Source organism: Otolemur garnettii, unplaced genomic scaffold, assembly GCF_000181295.1.
Source record: "Otolemur garnettii isolate 467f Iridium unplaced genomic scaffold, OtoGar3 scaffold00007, whole genome shotgun sequence".
Lineage (NCBI taxonomy): Eukaryota > Metazoa > Chordata > Mammalia > Primates > Galagidae > Otolemur > Otolemur garnettii.
Window position 1 is genome coordinate 11,382,625 of NW_003852402.1, and position 20,234 is coordinate 11,402,858.

General features: G+C 53.4%; 1 protein-coding gene across 2 annotated transcripts in view; it reads left to right on the forward strand.

The window, feature by feature from the left end:
- The window catches only part of MYH9 (myosin heavy chain 9), a 94,705-nt gene that overhangs the window by 68,651 nt on the left and 5,820 nt on the right, over positions 1–20,234 (forward strand). For both annotated transcript variants that reach the window (XM_012801162.2, XM_023509314.1), the window contains exons 15-34: positions 399–513; positions 2,587–2,780; positions 3,108–3,229; positions 3,983–4,052; positions 5,645–5,805; positions 6,722–6,830; positions 7,952–8,083; positions 8,480–8,686; positions 9,100–9,237; positions 10,129–10,252; positions 12,251–12,422; positions 13,190–13,402; positions 13,788–13,932; positions 15,127–15,333; positions 15,567–15,671; positions 15,792–15,944; positions 17,054–17,302; positions 18,574–18,786; positions 18,906–19,118; positions 19,390–19,551. In XM_012801162.2, coding sequence (XP_012656616.1) covers positions 399–513; positions 2,587–2,780; positions 3,108–3,229; positions 3,983–4,052; positions 5,645–5,805; positions 6,722–6,830; positions 7,952–8,083; positions 8,480–8,686; positions 9,100–9,237; positions 10,129–10,252; positions 12,251–12,422; positions 13,190–13,402; positions 13,788–13,932; positions 15,127–15,333; positions 15,567–15,671; positions 15,792–15,944; positions 17,054–17,302; positions 18,574–18,786; positions 18,906–19,118; positions 19,390–19,551 — 3,204 coding nt within the window. The remainder of the gene's footprint in view (positions 1–398; positions 514–2,586; positions 2,781–3,107; positions 3,230–3,982; positions 4,053–5,644; positions 5,806–6,721; positions 6,831–7,951; positions 8,084–8,479; positions 8,687–9,099; positions 9,238–10,128; positions 10,253–12,250; positions 12,423–13,189; positions 13,403–13,787; positions 13,933–15,126; positions 15,334–15,566; positions 15,672–15,791; positions 15,945–17,053; positions 17,303–18,573; positions 18,787–18,905; positions 19,119–19,389; positions 19,552–20,234) is intronic.

A 20,234-nucleotide genomic window follows, 5' to 3' on the forward strand; every position in this document is an offset into this window, starting at 1 on the left:
ATAAGACAGATGCAAAACTTGCTGGTCTTTTGACTAAAAAGAATTATTCGTTGACATTTTGTTATATGTCCTTCCAGGATCTTTTTTTTTTTTTTGGTTTGTGTTACCTTAAAAATTAAAGGCATTCTATTTCGTAGCTGCAACATCACTTCCCCAGCTAATCCCATTAGGCGTTGGTGTCGTTTTTTAGGTGTCTGCTCTCATACCTGTTGCCTCGGAGAGCACTTTCCGGCCTCATTACCGTTACTGCTCATTTCCTTCTTGGGGATGGGGATACTGGGTGAAAGATGTTCACATTTTCTAACTTTTCCACACGTGGTGAGCTCAGCTTGACTTCAGAGAGGTGGTGAGTGCTTATGCCCTCAGAGCAGCTCATAATCCAGGACTCTGACTCCCAGGTGGACTACAAGGCCGATGAATGGCTGATGAAGAACATGGACCCCCTGAACGACAACATCGCCACACTTCTCCACCAGTCCTCTGACAAGTTCGTCTCGGAGTTGTGGAAGGATGGTACGCCCTTTGTCCTCTGCCCCGCCTCCTCCTGGCTGCGGTCAGTCACCCTTGACCTCTGCAGCAGGCCCAGCTGCAAAATAAGGGGCGCGCACTCCCCTCTGATGCGAGCCAAGTGGTTTCTGCCTTCTGTAGCTCCCACGAGAGAGGTCTCCTTGAACCGAAGGGAGAGGCCTCCCTGAGCACACAGCCTGGCCACCCCTCTCAGACAGAGTGCTGCCCAGGCCACACTGGCCACGCACAGCCAAGGTGCTTTCCACCCACATGTGGGAAGTTACAAGGTGACCCAGCCTTGCTGCATAGGATTCCAGCCCCCGCACCTTATTGCATTTCCACCTCTATTCCTTGGTAGGCTGGTTGCTTTGGAGTTGTTCTTTTTAATTGTTTCTGTTGGTTTCTCCCTTTCCTCTGCCTGGTTTTGCTTTGACCTCTCTGTTGCAGAGCTGCAGAGCACTCAGAGAGCCTATTTCTATCAGCGCTTTCCCATTCTCCACCTAGAACCAGGTGACTGGCACCCGAGTGCTGTCTCTTGTGTGTGCTGCATCCAAAGCTGTGTAAGAAGCGCTTCTGCTGAGTTTTCTCACCGCCCATGGCTCTTCCTGCCTGTCTACACCCCAGATCTGCCACTGGGCTGCTGGGCAGGCTCCCCCCACCATGTCTACCACAGGCCTCTGGTGGAAAACCAGAAAATGGCTTCATGTGGGTATTTGAGAACTTCACATTATCATCTCAAAACAAAGACTTAAAAAATTCATATCCTCTTTATAGCCCCACCTTTAAAGGCAGCCTTGTGCCACTTGAATACCTGCTGATGTCTCGGCATGAGGTCCAGCCACTGGGCACGCAGGGTGCGCCTGGAAGCTGAAGTGGCATTTGTGTGTTCATTCTGCACTCGCTCAGCAAGGGCCTGGCCCACTGTTGGGGGGCAGGACACACTCAAGTAAAAGGACCAGTTAACCAACTTTGCTCTGGATAGCCTGAGTGGTTTTCACGAGCCCCCCAGGCCAGGGAACCTTTGGTAGGCAGGAGCATCAGCCCTGTGGTGGGTGCACAGTACAGAGATCCCTCATGTTGTAATTGGCTGGTGTGTGTGTTCCAGCATCACTCCTGGCTTCTGTCTCAAGCAGTGTACTTTTGCTGTCTCCAAATAAATAATAGATCTGGCCACAGAGGAAAAGGAAATGGGCTTGGTCACACAGTTCCTAACTTTTACATTCGGTAATGGAAGGCTTACAGTTCAACGTTAGCCCTTGCTTAAAACTGCTCTCAAATCGCTGGCCACTTTGGTTTGGTTTGGTTTGTTTGTTTGTCTGTTGCTTTTGTTTTTCTGCCTTGAAGGTTGATGTTCATTGTCTTGCTGCTGGGCATGAACTCCCCTGATAGGGCTTGCTTCCTTTGAGGGTTGGTTTAGATGATAAAGACCTGTGAGCCAGGAGACAGTGAAATAGAAGACCTTGAAGAAATCCTTGACTTTGGAATGTTGATGGTTGATATGGTTCTTTGGAGCTCTGTGCTTCTCCCCCAAGGGCTGTGGCTCTAGGTCCCTGATTTAGAGACCTTTGCATAGATACAGGGGATTCTGTGGGGCCCTGCAGACATTGCAGAGGGCCTTAGAGCTGCCTCCTGGCTCCTAGACTCGTGCTTATGGGAAAAGGTCAAGGTCAATATGAATTCAAGATACTGAATTTCTTTTTCAACTGGGACCATAAACTACACGTTTGGCACCCCCTGACAGCCAGGCTGGTGGGATTCTCACTATGCCAGGTTACACTATTGCATCTCCTGGGAATAGGAGCTTGCAGAGCAGCTGAAGGCAGGTGATAGAAACATGAGGCAGCCTCGGAGGGCATGCCACCCCCAAGAGATGAGCCCAGTACCTTGGCCATCCTGCCTTGGCTTCCTGTGCAACATTTGGGGTTGATCTTAGCATCTTGTGTAGGTTCCAAGCAGGTGTTTGCTATTCCATTCCGTCTCCCTCTTCCTCCATCCTGACGTCTGTCTGCCTCTCTCCTGTGTGCTACGCCCTGAGCTGGGATTGCTGAGTACTCACATGCTTTTGTGTGGCCTCCACAGTGGACCGCATCATCGGCCTGGACCAGGTGGCCGGCATGACCGAGACAGCGCTGCCCGGGGCCTTCAAGACGCGGAAGGGCATGTTCCGCACCGTGGGGCAGCTCTACAAGGAGCAGCTGGCCAAGCTGATGGCCACGCTGCGGAACACCAACCCCAACTTCGTCCGCTGCATCATCCCCAACCATGAGAAGAAGGTGTGGCCGCTTGGTGGGGTGGCCAGGCAGGGCATAGCTGTGCGGGGCCTCTGCTCCATCTGTGCCCCCAGCAGAAGTGCACACTAGAGCCCTCAGCCCTCTGCAGGCTGCTTAGGGCTTATTGTACCCCGCCCTTCCTGCTGGTTACAGTTTCATTATAGCAGCCCTCAAGAGTTGGATCCTTCCACTTAGCTGTCAAAACCTGTGGGCTGCAGTGACTCCCTTCCCTGGGCAATTGCCCAGCAGATTTCACGGGGGCCCGCCTGACTTATCTCCATCAGTTTCTAAGCACAGAAACAGGACTTGTGCCTGTGTGTTCTTCCCTAGGCTGGTAAACTGGATCCCCACCTCGTGCTGGACCAGCTGCGCTGCAACGGTGTTCTCGAGGGCATCCGTATCTGCCGCCAGGGCTTCCCCAACAGGGTGGTCTTCCAGGAATTCCGGCAGAGGTGAGCCAGTGCCTGGGCCCACTGCTCCCTGGGTGGGGCCCCAGCGGGGGAGACCTTCACCTTCCACGCAGAGCTGCACCTGGTCGGCTCTTCACATGTTGCTTTCCTGTTCCACCCTTTGTGAGAAGAGGCTTCTCTGATTACTGAAATGAAAGTCATCGTGTTAATTTTGACTCCTAGTGACAGTGAGGGCTTGGGGCTGTTTCTACAGTTAGAGGAGCTATGAAAAGAAATTTTAAAAGAGTCAGCCAGAGACTTGGGTATTAAGGAACTTTATGGAAATGGAAGTTGTAAAGCGTGGTGGCTTCTTGCTGTGTGTGTGAAGACAGTGATGCTGTCCTGTTTCACTAATGACTTGCTGTTGTGATGCAGCCCTTTTATTTCTTGGGCCATTCCTGTATATTAGCAGCTCCCTGCAGTGTCCAGGGAAGCTATGAGCATGGCTGTCCTGAGGTTACAGAGGAGGGCAATTAGCAATTAGTAAGCCCAACCTACAGCTCACCCCCGCAGGTGGCAGGCATCCTGCATGAGTTTCCATTCACTTTCTGGAAAATAACCAAGCCTTCCCATGTCATTCAGCCTAAGGAAATTGCAGGGAAGGATTTGCTGAATGTCTTCTTTCCTTAGGAGAATTTGTGAAAAGAATTCTATATCGTCTATGCTGCTGGAATGATCTTTATCGCTCTTGAGTTTCTAGGCCGTGTGGAAATGAAGCGAGGGGTAAAGTGACTGGACTTTTCTTTCCTTCCTCAGGTATGAGATCCTGACACCAAATTCCATTCCTAAGGGCTTCATGGACGGGAAGCAGGCGTGTGTGCTCATGGTGAGTTGAGCGGCCTTCCCCACCCCTCTGGGTGGTGGCCCTTTGGCTGGTGAGCCCCGTATGGCCACAGCCTGTCCTGCTGGACAAGCATCCTTACCAAGGTTGTGCCGTCCCTTCCAGTGGTCTAGTTCTGACTGGCAGGTACCCTAGGCAGCCACCCTCTCAGCCCTCAGGTAGTCAGAGGTGGTGTTTAGCACCAGGGCAGTGAGGAGGAGGAGAGAACTGTGGCTGAGGCAAGGCCCTGTTGTAGGATGGCTTCTTCTGTTGGGGAACGTTCTCCTGCTTTCTTACTCATATCTCCTCAGATCATGCTCAGTGTGGCAGGCAGGGCAGCAGGCCCAGAGCCACTGGCATCTCTTTCTCAACATCTCCCTGCCTCGCCTCCCCCCAGTCCCTAGCTCAATGCTGGACGTGCAGTGCATGCTCTGAGTTCCGGGCACATGAGTGAAGGCCCTGCAGTGACTCGGTGCCGAGTGGGGGCTAGATCCTACCCCTGGTGCTTTTTCCCATTTCCCAGCCATCCTGTCGTTGCTGGTGGCTCTGCTGACTTTGGTCTTGTTTTGCTTTGCATACTTTCTAAAGAATCAGAGCAGACAGGAGATTGGGGCTGGGGGTAAAAGGAGGGAGAGGAGACAGCTCCCTGCTGCAGGATGCTTGGCAGCTGTGGGGATGAAGGTGGGTGCTTCCGGCGGTGTTTGTGGGCCACTCTCCCCACAGAGCTGTGGCTCATTGCTGGCCAGGTGAGCTGTGTGTCCTTCTGTAGGTGACCCTCTTAAATCTGGGTATGGGGGAGGGGATGCCATGTTGCTCCCACCTCCCCTGGTCTCCCACCCTTCTACCAGGGTCTCTTCCAGGACCACCAGGGCTATCTGTGGGCACTGAGGCTCCCTCAGATCCTCCCACTTGCAGCATTCATGGCTCTGCCTCTTTGGAGCTTGTTCCCAGTCCCTTCCCTCCCAGGCAGGGGGACAGGCAGACATTTCTTGCTGGTGGGCTATTGAGAGAGCCTTGTTATCACAGAATTGCTCAGTAGTAATAATGACAGCTGACTGTTTTCAGTGCTCAGCATATACTTGACCCCGGGCCAAGCCCTTCCTGCATGTTCTCTTGTTCGATTCCCACCGCTCCCCTGTGAAGGGGGCACCATTATTAGCTTTATTCATTAGCATTATTCCCATTGTGCAGCCGGGGGATATGGCCTCACAGAGGGTAAGGTGCAGGGTCGCCTGAGAGTATTTGATCCTGAGCTGGATTGAGCGTGTGATCCTACCTCTGGCTGGAGAGTGCCCGACTGGGTGATTGTGGAATGGGGTTCCAATGTGGGGGAGATCAAAGGAAGGCTGACCTTTATGTTGCCTTCACTCCAAGGTTTCATGTCTCTGCAAGTATGATTCGTGCCCTGCCCCTTGCTAGGGCTTGTCCCTCTTCTGGTGCCTCTGAGCCCCACTAACTCTGGCACGGAGAGGAAGGCTCCCTGCAAAGGAGCATCAGGCAGCTGAGGGCCTCCTGGGACTGGCCACTGTCTCCTGAGCCTGCCTATTCTAAGGGCTCCTCAGTAGCTCTGGGTAACCAGCCGCTCTCTCCCCTTCTAGATCAAAGCCCTAGAGCTGGACAGCAACCTGTACCGCATTGGCCAGAGCAAAGTCTTCTTCCGGGCCGGCGTGCTGGCCCACCTGGAGGAGGAGCGGGACCTGAAGATCACTGACGTCATCATAGGGTTCCAGGCCTGCTGTAGGGGTTACCTGGCCAGGAAGTGAGTCCCAGGAGGTGCCCCCGCCCCCCAGCCTCCGATGAGCCCTCCTGCCAAGGAACACTCAGCTGGCCATGGTCTAGGTCACCCAATGCCAGGCTGCCTTCTGCCAGGAGGCCCACATGGCTCTTCCTGTTCCCTCTGGTCCTTGATTTCTACCTCCAAGGAGTAAAATCAGACTTCTCTGATTGACATATGGAGTGACCAGTGGGAAGAAGGTGATCTGTGCTTGGATTTGCCCATCAAAAGCTCCTGTTGACCTGCGCTGTTCATTGTGTCACCCCTGTGGGGACAACATCCAGACCGTCCTGCCCTTAGAGAACCCTGTGCTCCCTGGGCGAGGAGACCACCCTTGAGTCTGGGGTGGCCCCTGTGGGAGGGAGTCAGTGCCCCCAATGCAGGACAGCGGGTGTAGTAGCGGCAGACTAGACCCCCTGTTGTGCTCCGGACACGTTTCCTAATGTGAACTCAGCACTTTGGGAGATGGAGTGTGAGTTTATCCAAAAGTCCTCCATCTACTACCTCACAGCATAACTGCTCCCTCTCCCCCAAACCAAAGCTCAGATGGTGGACACGTGAGGGGCAGGAAGCTGAAGTTAGGGATAGTCACCTGGGGCCAGCTTGACTTGGTGACCAGGCATTGAGCTGAGTAGGATCTGTGGCAGGTTCACGGGGGCCTTCACATGTGCCCTCAGGGAAGGGGATGGTCTGCTGACCTAGGCCCTTGTCACCCTCTGCTAGGTCAGTGATGGGTGGGTCACACGGCTCATTAGTGGGAGAACCAGGACTCAAGTCTAAGGCCATCCCCCTCCCTAAGTTTCTTTCTGCAGGTGCCCAGGCAGGGGCAGGTCCCCAGAGAAGCCTTGAGGGTGCAGTGAGGGTTGTCAGGGTGTGTCTGACCAAGTCCCTTGACCCACAGGGCCTTTGCCAAGCGGCAGCAGCAGTTGACGGCCATGCGGGTCCTGCAGAGGAACTGCGCCGCCTACCTCAAGCTACGGAACTGGCAGTGGTGGCGACTCTTCACCAAGGTGGGTGTGGAGGGACCCTCCCTCACCTGCCAGGCTCTCTACAGCCACCGGCAGCATGAAGGGACAGCAGGCCTGGTGCTTTCCCCCTGTGGGAGTGGGAGCTTCAGCTTTACATCCCTGGCCCAGCAGCATGAGCCCAGACAGCCCCACCCTGTGAGGTCTGCAGCAGGGTAAGCCATGGCGTCTATCCATGTGGACGGCCATGGCTTGCAATTGGGCTGGGCTGGCCCAGCGAGCAGCTCCCGAGACCTGAAGGCCCCTCAGGCTGTGATTGCACACACTGCAGAGGGCACTGCCTTCCTGAAAGGCTGCCGGATGGCTGTGCTTTGCGTCCTGCTGACCTGGCCCTCACCAGGCTTTTTCAAAAAATCATTTTATAGCCAGGCATGGTGGCAGGTGCCTATAGTCCCAGCTGCTCAAGAAGCTGCAGCAAGAGAGTCACTTGACCCAAGAGTTTGAGGTTGCTGTGATACGTGATACCACAGAACCACCCAGGGCACGTGTCTCAAAGTTTTTAAAGTTGCTAAGGCTGCTTTTGATAATAATATCTCATTTATGATAATTGCAAAAAGTTGACAAATAGCAAAAGGAAGAAAATTAAAAATTCATCCATACTTCCCCCACCTAGAACTGACAACAGTTGACGTTTTAATGTTTATTCCCACTCTCTTTTTCTCCCTGTAAATCTCAGCTGTGTAAACCATATACCTCTTACAGAGCTGAGCTTTGGCTTATATAAACAGTCATGTATTTTTTACTTACCATTTAAAATTCCTGTGTAAGCATGGTGTCTAGAAGTGAGTAGACTGTTCCTTGGAGGGTGTATCATAGTTTATCTGGTTCCCCTTCTCTGTCATCCCAACTTTTTTTGCTACTAAAAATAATGCTGTGATGAACATCTTCACACACACTGATGGGCAGTTGCCTTGAAGTGTAACTAGCAGGTCAGAGGCCCAGGCTAAGGCTGATTTCTAGGGGACTGTACCCTCCTCCTGCAGTGGGCCTCACAGCCCCTTGTATTCCAGAGCTGGCCTTTCCAGAGGTGAGGGCAAGGCCTCAGGCTGTGGGCAAAGGTGGGAGCTTGCAGCCAAACAGGTCTCCACCTCCCTCTCCTACCCTAGGTCAAGCCACTGCTGCAGGTGAGCCGACAGGAGGAGGAGATGATGGCAAAGGAGGAGGAACTGGTGAAGGTGCGGGAGAAGCAGCTGGCAGCAGAAAACAGGCTCACGGAGATGGAGACGCTCCAGTCTCAGGTGAGTGTCCAGGCAGTTTGCCCATTAATGTGACAGCTGCCAGTGCTGCCACCTGCTGGCCACTGGCCGCCAGGCACATTTACAGCCTCAGGAACTGTCATTACTGTAGAAATTGGCGTTAAGTGATGTGGGGAGACACCCAAGAGGGTAGAAAGTTAGCCAGTGTTGGGGTCAAGCCACAGTTCCACCATATGACCTTTCTGAGCCCATTTCCTGGGATCTCCGTGTGACGTTTCTTGGGGGGTGGTAGAAAATACAGGGTCTGATGTTTGCAGGGTGCCTGGGAGCTTAAGCACCCTCCAGATGGGAGCCACTCCACAGGTTGCTCTCCTGCTGGGAGCTGACTCTCGAGAGCATCTGTCCTAAGGAGCTTGCATTTTCTGTGTGTTCCTGTAGCTCATGGCAGAGAAGTTGCAGCTGCAGGAGCAGCTCCAGGCAGAAACGGAGCTGTGTGCTGAGGCCGAGGAGCTGCGGGCCCGCCTGACCGCCAAGAAGCAGGAGCTAGAAGAGATCTGCCACGACCTGGAGGCGCGGGTAGAGGAGGAAGAGGAGCGCTGCCAGCACCTGCAGGCAGAGAAGAAGAAAATGCAGCAGAACATCCAGGTCAGCTGCTGGTGCCCCAGGATGAGGGCAGGCTGGGTGCTTCCAGGACAGGTGCAGGAAGTGGGTAGTCGTGGAGGAGCAGTGACTCGGGAGCGGGGAGAGCATGGAGTCAGAATGGCCACTTGTCCACTTGGGGCCACCATGAGGGCTTTTCTCTTTGGGGCAGTTATTTCTAACACATGATTGAGGCCAATTTGATTGGCTCAGTCCTGGTTCTGGCTATCCCAGGAGTGTGGAGCCATCAGCTCTGCCTTCTGTCCCCTCCACCAGTGGCCACTGACTCAAGGAAGCCCTTCAGTCAGGACATTGCACTGGGGTTCTGCACTCCAGTTTTAAATCCTGGATCCCACTAGTGGAGCTAGGTTCTCATCATGGCCGTGCCACTGTCTTCACGGTTTCTCTGGTTCCTGCAGGAGCTCGAGGAGCAGCTGGAGGAGGAGGAAAGCGCCCGGCAGAAGCTACAGCTGGAGAAGGTGACCACCGAGGCGAAGCTGAAGAAGCTAGAGGAAGACCAGATCATCATAGAGGACCAGAACTGCAAGCTGGCAAAGGTGAGGCGGCCAAGGCCAGGCTCCAGCCCGCGACTGCAGCTTCCCTCTCTCCCACCTGCTGCATCAGCTTCTCTGCTCAATGGGTGGTTCCTCTTCCTCGGGGTCCTGTTAGGAGGGATTTCCTCAAAAGGGCCAGGGAAAGGTTTGCCATTTCTCCTTGGAAAAACTCTTTGCAGAGGTGGCCTTCTGTGGTGTTCATCCCCATGGGGTACTGCTCTCCTTAGCCTTCCCTGAGGTGGTGACTGTTCCTCCTGGGGACAGGTTGAGTCCCCATCAGCTTCTGCCCCTGTGGGTAGATGTTGGGGAATGTATTAGAAGAGAAGGCACAACAGGGTCCAAACTCCATCCTGGGGCCACTGAGGTGGCAGGATGCCTGCTGGGGACTGTGATAAGAGGTGGGGACACTCATGCTGAGTGGCTGGGAGGACCTTACTGAGATAGGGTTCCAGAGGGGATCACATAGCAGAAAGCAAGGGGGTAACTATGCATGTTTGGGGGGGGGGGGTTGAGGACAGAAAGAGTCTATAACCCACCTGGTGAGGGGCTGGTGGGGCAGGTGCCTCTTGAAAGAGTGGAGCCATTTGTCCCTGCCAACACCAGCTGTCACCTGGAAGCCTTCCTCACAGAGTCCAAAGGGGAGCACAAGTCCAGGAAGGGCTGGGGCGTCCACATTTTTCAATCCTAAGAAAGCACATCTGGCTATTTCTGGGAGCTAGTGACCTTTTAAAATTGTCCCTTTGACCGACCCAGGAAATCCTAATGAACTTGGTTAAGTGTTGAAGACCCTGCTTCTCCATTGAACCCAAGGTTTCTGGGCGAGTGGTGCTTTGAGGAGAGTTAACAGTATTCTCTGCTTATCTGGCCCTGAACTCTGACCCTTTCCCTCTCCAGGAGAAGAAGCTGCTGGAAGACAGAATAGCCGAGTTCACCACCAACCTTATGGAAGAGGAGGAGAAATCAAAGAGCCTTGCCAAGCTCAAGAACAAGCATGAGGCGATGATCACAGACCTGGAAGGTAAGTGGGTGATGTGCAGGAACGGGGAGGCATCCTCAGTGCATGGAGGAGTCTGGGCCTCACTGCAGCACCACTGCCCTCTAAACCATAGGCTGCCAGGTCGTAGGGTGTGTCTGGTCCCTATCCGGGCCCCCGTTGCTCTGTGGCTGGACACCCCTGCATGAAGTGTGTTCAGGAGAAAGCTTTGGTGTTGCTCCAGTGTCGGGCATCATATGCCTCAGCAGCTATTGGGAGGTTTCACCCCCAGAACTCACTTTGTCACTTACTAGTTGGGTCATCTGGCACTTATTCCTTAATCTCTGAGCTTTGGTTCTCTTAACCATAAAGGGGACACAGTGACAGGATTAAACTAAATTGTAGGGATTTTGTGAGGATTAAACTGGATTCCCATGAACACACATGTGCTGCATGGAGCTGGGCGGATACCACAGAGCTCGCTGCTTGATTTGGGGTGGGGGATAGTCCTGCCTCATCTCCCTGTGCCCTGGGGATGTGCAACACAGGCCTAATGGTCTGAGGGCCCTGTCCCTGCTGCTTCAGAGGAGTGGACAACCAGGGGGACATTAAGAGCCCAGACTGCTGGCTCGGCGCCTATGGCTCAAGTGGCTAAGGTGCCAGCCACATACACCTAAGGTGGTGGGTTTGAATCCAGCCCAGGCCTGCCAAAACAACAATGATGGCTGCAACCAAAAAAATAGCCAGGCATTGTAGCAGGTGCCTGTGGTCCCAGCTACTTGGGAGGCTGAGGCAGGAGACTCACTTGAGCCCAGGAGTTGGAGGTTGCTGTGAGCTGTGATGCACTCTACCCTACCCAGGGGGATAGCTTGAGGCTCTGTCTCAAAAAAAAAAAAAAAGAGCCCAGACTGCTATGGGAACTGTGAGTTCATGCCCAAGGGACACTGGGCCCAAACCTACTGCTGCCAGGATTTTCCCTGACTTGGTCTCACAGCCCTGCCTGGCCCCTGTCGTGTGGATAGGCTGGAGTGAGTCAGACCATCCAGGGAAAGAGAGAAGCTGACACAGATATCTCATCTCCCACGGACCTGTCCCTTACTGGATGACTGAAAGACAGTTGTTCAGGACAAACATGAAAGCTTGACCCTAACAAGTGGAGTGCACACACTCTGCAGGCGGGACTATAAACTGGTAGACAGCGTTAGACCACAGTCGGTGTTGCCTGGTGAGCTCAGCAGAGCTCTGCACGCCTGTGATCTGGCAGTTCCTCCTGGGTCTGAGCCCTGTGCCCAGGGAGTCACAGGCGAGAATATGGCAACATTATCCTCCAGGCACACGTGGACACAGCCCAGTGCCCACCAGTTGCAGGATGGATAGATAAATTATGGTGTATCCCATAGTGGACTGCTGGATAGGAGTCCAGGTGAACAGTGAGACGCCTTGTGCTAAATCTCAGGATCATAAGGTTGAGCTGCAGGGGCAAATCAAGGAATAATAGTCACTGACCCTGCATAAATGCTCACTGTGGGCCGGGCATCATTGGAAGTGCATTTTAAGACACTAACTCATTCGAGCCGCACAGAACCTAATGAAGTAGGGCATCTTTTCCTTCCTGCTAAGGTCAGGTAGGTTATCTAAGTGACTTCACAGACATTGGACACTGACCCTGCTATTCCAGCTCTGTAGAATTCCTACAGGGCAGTTCTGGTCTATACGTTCAGATTCACACAAAACCAAATGTTATGTTTTTTAGAGGTACAGACATGGTACTGCCTGTTTTCAAGAGAATTGTAAGCACCAACTTTAGGAGAGTAATTACCCCTGACAGGGAGGGATGGGGGAGGGCCCGGGGAGACCCACAGCACCTGGCAGCTCATGGGGGTGTTTTCTTCCTTCAACCCAGAGTTGGGTATGAGTGTCTATGTATTGTGACACTTTCAGCCTTACGTATGTTTCACAGCAAGTAGTATTTTACATAAGTGATTAAAAACAGGAGAGCCCATGAGCACTGAGGGCTCTGGGCTCCCCATCCCTCCTTGGCAGAGCGCCTTCGCAGGGAGGAGAAGCAGCGGCAGGAGCTGGAGAAGACCCGCCGGAAGCTGGAGGGGGACTCCACCGACCTCAGCGACCAGATCGCAGAGCTGCAGGCGCAGATCGCTGAGCTCAAGATGCAGCTGGCCAAGAAAGAGGAGGAGCTGCAGGCTGCCCTGGCCAGGTGAGGGCCCGACTGCTAGCCTGAGCCCAGGTGGCCAGCGTGAGCGCTTCTGGCTTGCTTCCTATCCTGGCTCTTGGTGTGCCGGTGGCTGCAAATGAGCTCTCTGCTGTGATTTTAGAAGAGCCACTTCATTCAAAGCAGTTCCCACCTGCTAAAAACAGTCTGGGGCTTCTGTGTCTTTTGTTTGTAATCCCAAAAGAATCACCCATGATTCTTTCACCCACCCAGAGAAGTCCTTTCATTTCCTTTCAAAAATCTCTTGGCTATACACACATATTTTTTAATAGACTTTATTTTTTATAGCAGTTTTAGATTCATAAGGTTGAGCCGAAGGCACAGAACATTGTCACATCCCTCCTTCCCAGCACTCCACAGCCTCCCCCATTGTCAGTGTCCCCCTCCAGAGCAGTATGTTTGTTGACATGTCATAACCATCTAAAGTCCATATAGCACATTCATATTTTCACTTAGTTGTCGTTATCACGGATGGTAGCATTTTTTAACATTTGAGTTTTAAAAACTATCTAGAGCAGTGAATCTTTATTTGGAAAATGAAGTGATTCCTCTGTGAGGTTTTTCACTTCCCAAAGTGGTGTTGCCCATAAATCTGGCTGCCTCAGGTATTGTTTTTATGAGAGCGATCCAAAGTGCTGTGATTATAATGGCAAGAAGCAGCTTTGGCTGTCCCTCTCTAAGGCATCTCCTGCAGACTCTGCTCTTTGGAAGTAAAAATGGCCTCACCCCGATGTTATTCATCTCTTTGGCAGAGTGGAAGAAGAAGCTGCCCAGAAGAACATGGCCCTAAAGAAGATTCGGGAGCTGGAGTCTCAGATCTCTGAACTCCAGGAAGACCTAGAGTCTGAGCGTGCTGCCAGGAATAAAGCTGAAAAGCAGAAACGGGACCTTGGGGAGGAGCTGGAGGCTCTGAAAACAGAGCTGGAGGACACCCTGGACTCCACAGCTGCCCAGCAGGAGCTCAGGTGTGCTACAGGGTGGACTGGTCCCTGAAGACAGGGAGGCAGCAAAGGGCCTGGGCCTACAAGGGTGGACTCCCACCTCGGCACATACTCAGTGGTGTGGTTGTGTGCCAGACAGCACGGGAGCTGGTAGTTCCAGCAGCTTCTCTCTACCAAGCATAAAACCTGCTGAAGAACCAACTCAAAGTTTAGGTTGAGACAGGGATGGGCGTTTAGGCTGAAGGGACACAGACGCTTCTACAAAGCATGTCTGCGAGGTTGGGCCGTAGGCTGGATAGCCGAACAGGGGCCAGTGGGTGGAAAGCTGCCTGGGGTGGCCACGTCCCTTGCCAGGTCTCTCTGCAGTGAGGGCTCTTGGCCTGCATCCTGAGGGCATTTCTCCATCCAGATCCAAACGTGAACAGGAAGTGAACATCCTGAAGAAGACCCTGGAGGAGGAGGCCAAGACCCACGACGCCCAGATCCAGGAGATGCGGCAGAAGCACTCGCAGGCGGTGGAGGAGCTGGCCGAGCAGCTGGAGCAGGCGAAGCGGGTGCGGGGCTGTCCTGTGCCAGCCAGGGGTGGGGGGCTCTGGTGGGGGCTTCATCCACCACTCCAGGCCCCCCAGTTTCAGCCAGTCCTTCAGAGCAGAGCACGCCTAGGTCTGAGTCCAGGCTCCAGTTCACAGTGGCTGCGTGACTTGGGCCTCAGTTTCCCTGTCCATGGAGGAGGATGATGATGGGTTTATCTCATGTGACTGTATGAGGAGGGTTACAGCTGATGATCACTTAGTAAATGTGGGCTAGGTTGTCGTTAAAGTAGTTACTGTCATTACTGTTCAACAACCTGCAGGCCAGGGCAATCAGGGAAGCTGAGCTGAGCATCAGAGGGCCTTAGTGGCCCCTGATGTGACTTCAGAGTCCCTTCTAGAATACCCCAACCACAGTTGGCTGGAGTCTTACAGGAAAACCCCAGCACTGTCAGTCCCAGCTGGTTCTTGGTCAGGCCGTTGAGGCCTTGGCAGGTCTGTAATAAGACAAGTGCTGCCTCCTGGGGATTCCTTCATTGCACACTTGGTGGCAGCTGCAGAAGTCAAAAACTCTTCCATGTGGCGACTTTTAATGTGCTTTTGGAAACATACCTTGTCCACGTGCCTCCTATCAACTTCCGCTCTGTGTGTGTCAAAGCCACCCCTGTCCTTTAGTTGTTTGTTTTCCCCAATGTCCCTTTGCCTTCACTCAGGGCCCTGCTGACTTGAACTGCCTGGCGCAGATCAGAATGGGATTATTTTGTTTATTTTATAAATTCCTCTTTTATATTTTTTAGAATGTAATGTTTTGTTGTCATTTTGAACATCAAGTTTCAGAGAGGCTTCATTGGAAGTCTAATGATGGACATTAGCATTCTCTTTAGTGTGTAATGTTGCTAAGATCAAAACATCTAGAACATACACGTACTAGAACATTCCCTGCACCCAGCATAGGAGGCTGGGAAGGGATTGTTTTAGAGATGAAGAAGCCGAGGTCCTTAGAGGTGCAGACATGTGCCCAGTGTCACCCACAGCTGAGAAGAAAGAGGGCAGATGATGCCTGAGCCTTCTGAGTGCACGACTATCCCCAGCACCATTGTTGCTACTGCAGAAGCAGCAGCTTCTACATCTAGAGTCCAGTGATTATAGAAAGACCAGCCAGCTCCAAGTCAGGGCACAGAGGTCCCGTTTACATCCTTGCTTTCTTCCCCACCCCAGGTGAAAGGCAACCTCGAGAAGGCCAAGCAGACCCTGGAGAACGAGCGAGGGGAGCTGGCCAACGAGGTGAAGGTCCTGCTGCAGGGCAAAGGGGACTCAGAGCACAAGCGCAAGAAAGTGGAGGCCCAGCTGCAGGAACTGCAGGTCAAGTTCAACGAAGGGGAGCGTGTGCGCACAGAGCTGGCTGACAAGGTCACCAAGCTGCAGGTGAGTCCTCTGCTGGGACCTGCCCTGGGCAGTGGGCACTGTGGCCCAGCTCCCAGGTTACACGCACACACCGATGCTCTATCTCTTGCCTGCCCTCTCTTGCTTCAACCAGCTCCTCAGTGAGGTTCTCACTGCTCATCTGTGACTCAGGACCAGCTTGTCTTAAAGGAGCTCAGTGGGGTTGAGCTATGGGGCCAGGTTCTTGATCCTTCATCTCTCCCTCCCCTGTGCAGGTGGAGCTGGACAGTGTGACAGGGCTCCTCAGCCAGTCTGACAGCAAATCCAGCAAGCTCTCCAAGGACTTCTCTACACTGGAGTCCCAGCTGCAGGACACCCAGGTGAGGGCGACGTGGCTCATCGGGTCTCCCGTCCTCCCCTTCCTCCAGGGGTCTCTGGGGACTGGCTTCTCCCTCCCACTGAGATTGTCTGCTGAGCACCCATATGGTCCTCACGAGTAGGAGCTGCTGCAGGAGGAGACCCGGCAGAAGCTGAGCCTAAGCACCAAGCTGAAACAGATGGAGGACGAGAAGAACTCCTTCAAGGAGCAGCTAGAGGAGGAGGAGGAGGCCAAGCACAACCTGGAGAAGCAGATCTCCACCCTCCATGCCCAGGTTTGGAGGGGAACTGTGGCCGCGCTCTGCAGGCTGGGGAGTGTCCAGCTAGGCTCGCCTCTGCACATGCCACCTCGAGGGTCTCAGCCTGAGTCCCTGGGCAGAATCTAGGCATCCGGGAACTCAGACGGGCACGTAGCTCCTGTATTTCTGCAGTCTCTAGTCTGCTGAAATCTAGCATTTGCTTCCATTATGGATGTAACCAACAGCCACAGCAGTAGCATAACTTGCATCCTTGTCACCTGCAGAGCTGGCCAGTCACTACATCTGAGTTGCTGCCAGACTCTCAGCTTCGTAGTTGCCAGGCCCAGACTGTAGCTGTTTTCTGATATGCAGATGTAGAGCACATAGGGTCTTCAACCATAGTTTTTAAAAATCTGTGGCAATTGCAGTTTCCTGTAATGGTTGATTTGGTTATCCTATGTACTTAATTTGTACATATTAAAACATTATTATGGGGCAGCGCCTGTGGCTCGAAGAAGTAGGGCATCAGTCCCATATGCCGGAGGTGGTGGGTTCAAACTCAGCCCTGGCCAAAAACTGCAAAAATAAAATTATTATCAGGTGTCCACAGGCTTCTCTAGACTGGCAGGGGGTCCACAGCTGAATATATGTATTAAGTACATAGATCCTGTCTTGGGAACCAACACAGGGTGGGCAGGAGTCTATTCCAAAGCCTGAAGTGAAGTGGCCAGTGCACGAGTGTGGGTGTGGGTTTATCCCCAGGGGCAAGGTGGGCTGGGTGGTAGGGACCCAACAGTCTGCCTGCCTGCAGCCGACACTCAGAGGGTACTTGGCTTGCTCCCAGGGAGAGGTGAAGGTAGGGGGCTTTCCTTGCCAGCCTCAGTCTTTGTAGAACAAGAGGCTTTGGTGCAGGTGGGGACTGAGGGCCCTCCCTGCTGGCCTGGGTGCCAGCCCTCCTGGCTTCACATGCCAGGCAAATCCCCCACTGCAGAAAGGAGAGAAGCGATGGGGAAGCCATTCTCATAATTTGGTTGGCTCCTGGTGCTCCTCTATGGTATATGAGGCCACCTGCCCCATCCCAGGGACAGTGTGTGACCTGAGCAGGTGCCATTGCAGGCATCTCCATACCCCTTGCTTCTGCCCAGGTGGCTGACATGAAGAAGAAGATGGAGGACGGTGTGGGTTGCCTGGAGACCGCGGAGGAGGCTAAGAGGAAGCTCCAGAAGGACCTGGAAGGCCTGAGCCAGCGGCACGAGGAGAAGGTGGCCGCCTTTGACAAGCTGGAGAAGACCAAGACGCGGCTCCAGCAGGAGCTGGACGACCTGCTTGTGGACTTGGACCACCAGCGGCAGAGCGTCTCCAACCTGGAGAAGAAGCAGAAGAAGTTTGACCAGGTGTGTGGCTGTGGGCTCCATCCTCCTGGTTTCCTCTCCCTCAGGTACCACAGGTTAAGGCAAAGGCCCCAGTCACATGCTCACAGCTGGTGGCCTCCTTGGGGACCTCGCTCTGGGAGGGCCTTGAGGCCTCCAGCATGTGAAGGTCCTGGGCAGAGAATGAGTGGAGGAAAGGTCTTCCCGTGAGGAGCAACTTTTATATTTTCAAACTTTTCTATAATGAACCAGTTTTACCATTACTTAAGCTTTCAATTTATGCATTCATATCTCTTCCTCATTCCAAAAGATCTAAGACGACTTAGGGAGATACCTGGGACCAGATAGAACAAAAGAATAAATCAGGGCAGCAGGCTTTGGCAAACCCAGCCCCCCACGACGTGTAGCTAAAGTTTTACTGAATGCATTCCACTTATTCGTTTGCACGGTCCTGACTGCTGTCGTGCTATGGTGGTGGCTGAGGAGTTGCTGAGTACATAGTCTGTCCCTTTATGAAAAGGTTATCACCCCATGAGATAAATTAGGGGCAACAGGAAGAGGAAGGTGGGAAAAGAAGACAGAACCTGGGTGGGTCCATGACTGAGAGGAGCTTGCAAATGGAATTCCAGCTTCTGAGCCTCCAGGTTGGTGCTCTCTAAGAAAAACGCCATCGGCTCGGCACCTGTGGCTCAAGTGGCTAAGGCGCCAGCCACATACACCTAAGGTGGCGGGTTTGAATCCAGCCCGAGCCTGCCAAAACAACAATGACGGCTGCAACCAAAAAATAGCCAGGCATTGTGGGGGGTACCTGTGGTTCCAGCTACTTGGGAGGCTGAGGCAGGAGACTCGCTTGAGCCCAGGAGTTGGAGGTTGCTATGAGCTTTGATGCCACGGCACTCTACCTAGGGGGACAGCTTGAGGCTTTGCCTCAAAAAAAAAAAAGAAAGACGCCATCCAGTTGTTTAGGAGAACTAGAATTTTTCTAGGTTCTGAAGGTGAATGGTTTCCTGTGGGTTCTCATGGAAAAGGCATTGTGACATAAAGGATCACTGTTATTAAGTGATAAAAATCAAACAGATGTTAAACCGTGGTGGTAGAGGCAATCCTCATCCTTGTTCAGTCACCAGGGCACACTGCACTGTGTGTGTTGTCCAGGCACAGCCTTGGGCCAGCTTCTTCTGGGTCCTTCTCTGCCACATGGCCTCTGGGACCCTTCTCCCCAGGGGGGTGGGGCCGGCCACTTTGCCTCAGGTCTGAGCCTGACATGCTGAGCCTCACTGCCACCTCTTTACCAGCTCCTGGCGGAGGAGAAGACCATCTCTGCCAAGTACGCAGAGGAGCGCGACCGGGCTGAGGCAGAGGCCCGAGAGAAGGAGACCAAGGCGCTGTCACTGGCCCGGGCCCTGGAGGAAGCCATGGAGCAGAAGGCGGAGCTGGAGCGGCTCAACAAGCAGTTTCGCACGGAGATGGAGGACCTCATGAGCTCCAAGGATGACGTGGGCAAGAGTGTGAGTGGGGAGCACAGTGGGGTCTCTGCAGGGAGCCAGGCCAGGCTACTAGGAGGGTCAGTGTGTGCAGCCTATGAGGCCATGAGCTCAGGCTCCTGCTCGGGCTCTCTGGGACACAGGTCCATGAGCTGGAGAAGTCCAAGCGAGCCCTGGAGCAGCAGGTGGAGGAGATGAAGACGCAGCTGGAGGAGCTGGAAGACGAGCTGCAGGCCACCGAGGACGCCAAGCTACGGCTGGAAGTGAACCTACAGGCCATGAAGGCCCAGTTCGAGCGGGACCTGCAGGGCCGGGATGAGCAGAGTGAGGAGAAGAAGAAGCAGCTGGTCAGACAGGTGCGTATGCCAGGCAGGTGTGCACACTTCCCACTGCCCCAGTAGGTGGCCAGGGGCTATGCCTGGCTCTCACAGGCTTCCTTCTCCTCCCTCCTTGATCTGGACTATGTCAGTAGCCCACCTCATTACAGTCCACACAGTCAGTGGTCAGCGATCCTCATTGGGCCTCAGAGATCCTACAGGTCCTACAGGACTATGCTGAGGCCACCTGGGCTCCAAACTGGGTGGGGTCTGCTGGTGGGTCCCACCTCCCAAGCTTGGTGTCCCCCAGGTGCGAGAGATGGAGGCAGAGCTGGAGGATGAGAGGAAGCAGCGCTCTATAGCAGTGGCTGCTCGGAAGAAGATGGAAATGGACCTGAAAGACCTGGAGGCACACATCGACACCGCCAACAAGAATCGGGAGGAGGCCATCAAACAGCTGCGGAAGCTGCAGGTGAGCGCCGGCCAGAGCTGCCAGGGCAGTCCGGGTGGGAGGTGGGAGTAGCCACCTTCCCCTCCCTGAGGGAGGTCCTGGGTGCTCTCAGCATCTGCTTCAATGATGTGGAAACCAGATCATCTGAAAGCAAACGTCAGTAAGATCCATTACTTTGAGAGCATTCAACAAAAAAGCGAGAAGGTGGCACAAACTGAGGGGTGGGGAAAGTAGCTACTTAATGCAGATTTCCAGAATGAGCCAGGTGCTGACGCAGTCCAGCCTTATGGACAGGAACCGAAGGCTCTGCAGTGACAATTCTGAGAACAACCTATACTTGGAAATTCTCACCCCACCAATAATTAAAGAATAACAAATAGCTCTAGATGTCCCATCATTCCAGGAAGTCTGCACCAGGAGTGGACTTTAAACTCCACATCTGGCGAGTCATGGGGCACAGACACACTGTTGCTGGTGTTGTTTTTCACTGATACCGTTGAAAAACAAAGAGTCATGCTCTGGCCTGAAAAATCCTAATTTGGGATTTACCCACAAAATAAATAAAGAAGGCTATTTGACAAAGATCTTTAGAGTTAAAACAAATAACAGAGGCTCAGTGCCTGTGGCTCAAGTAGCTAAGGCGCCAGCCATATACACCTAAGGTGGTGGGTTCGAATCCAGCCTGGACCCGCCAAACAACAATG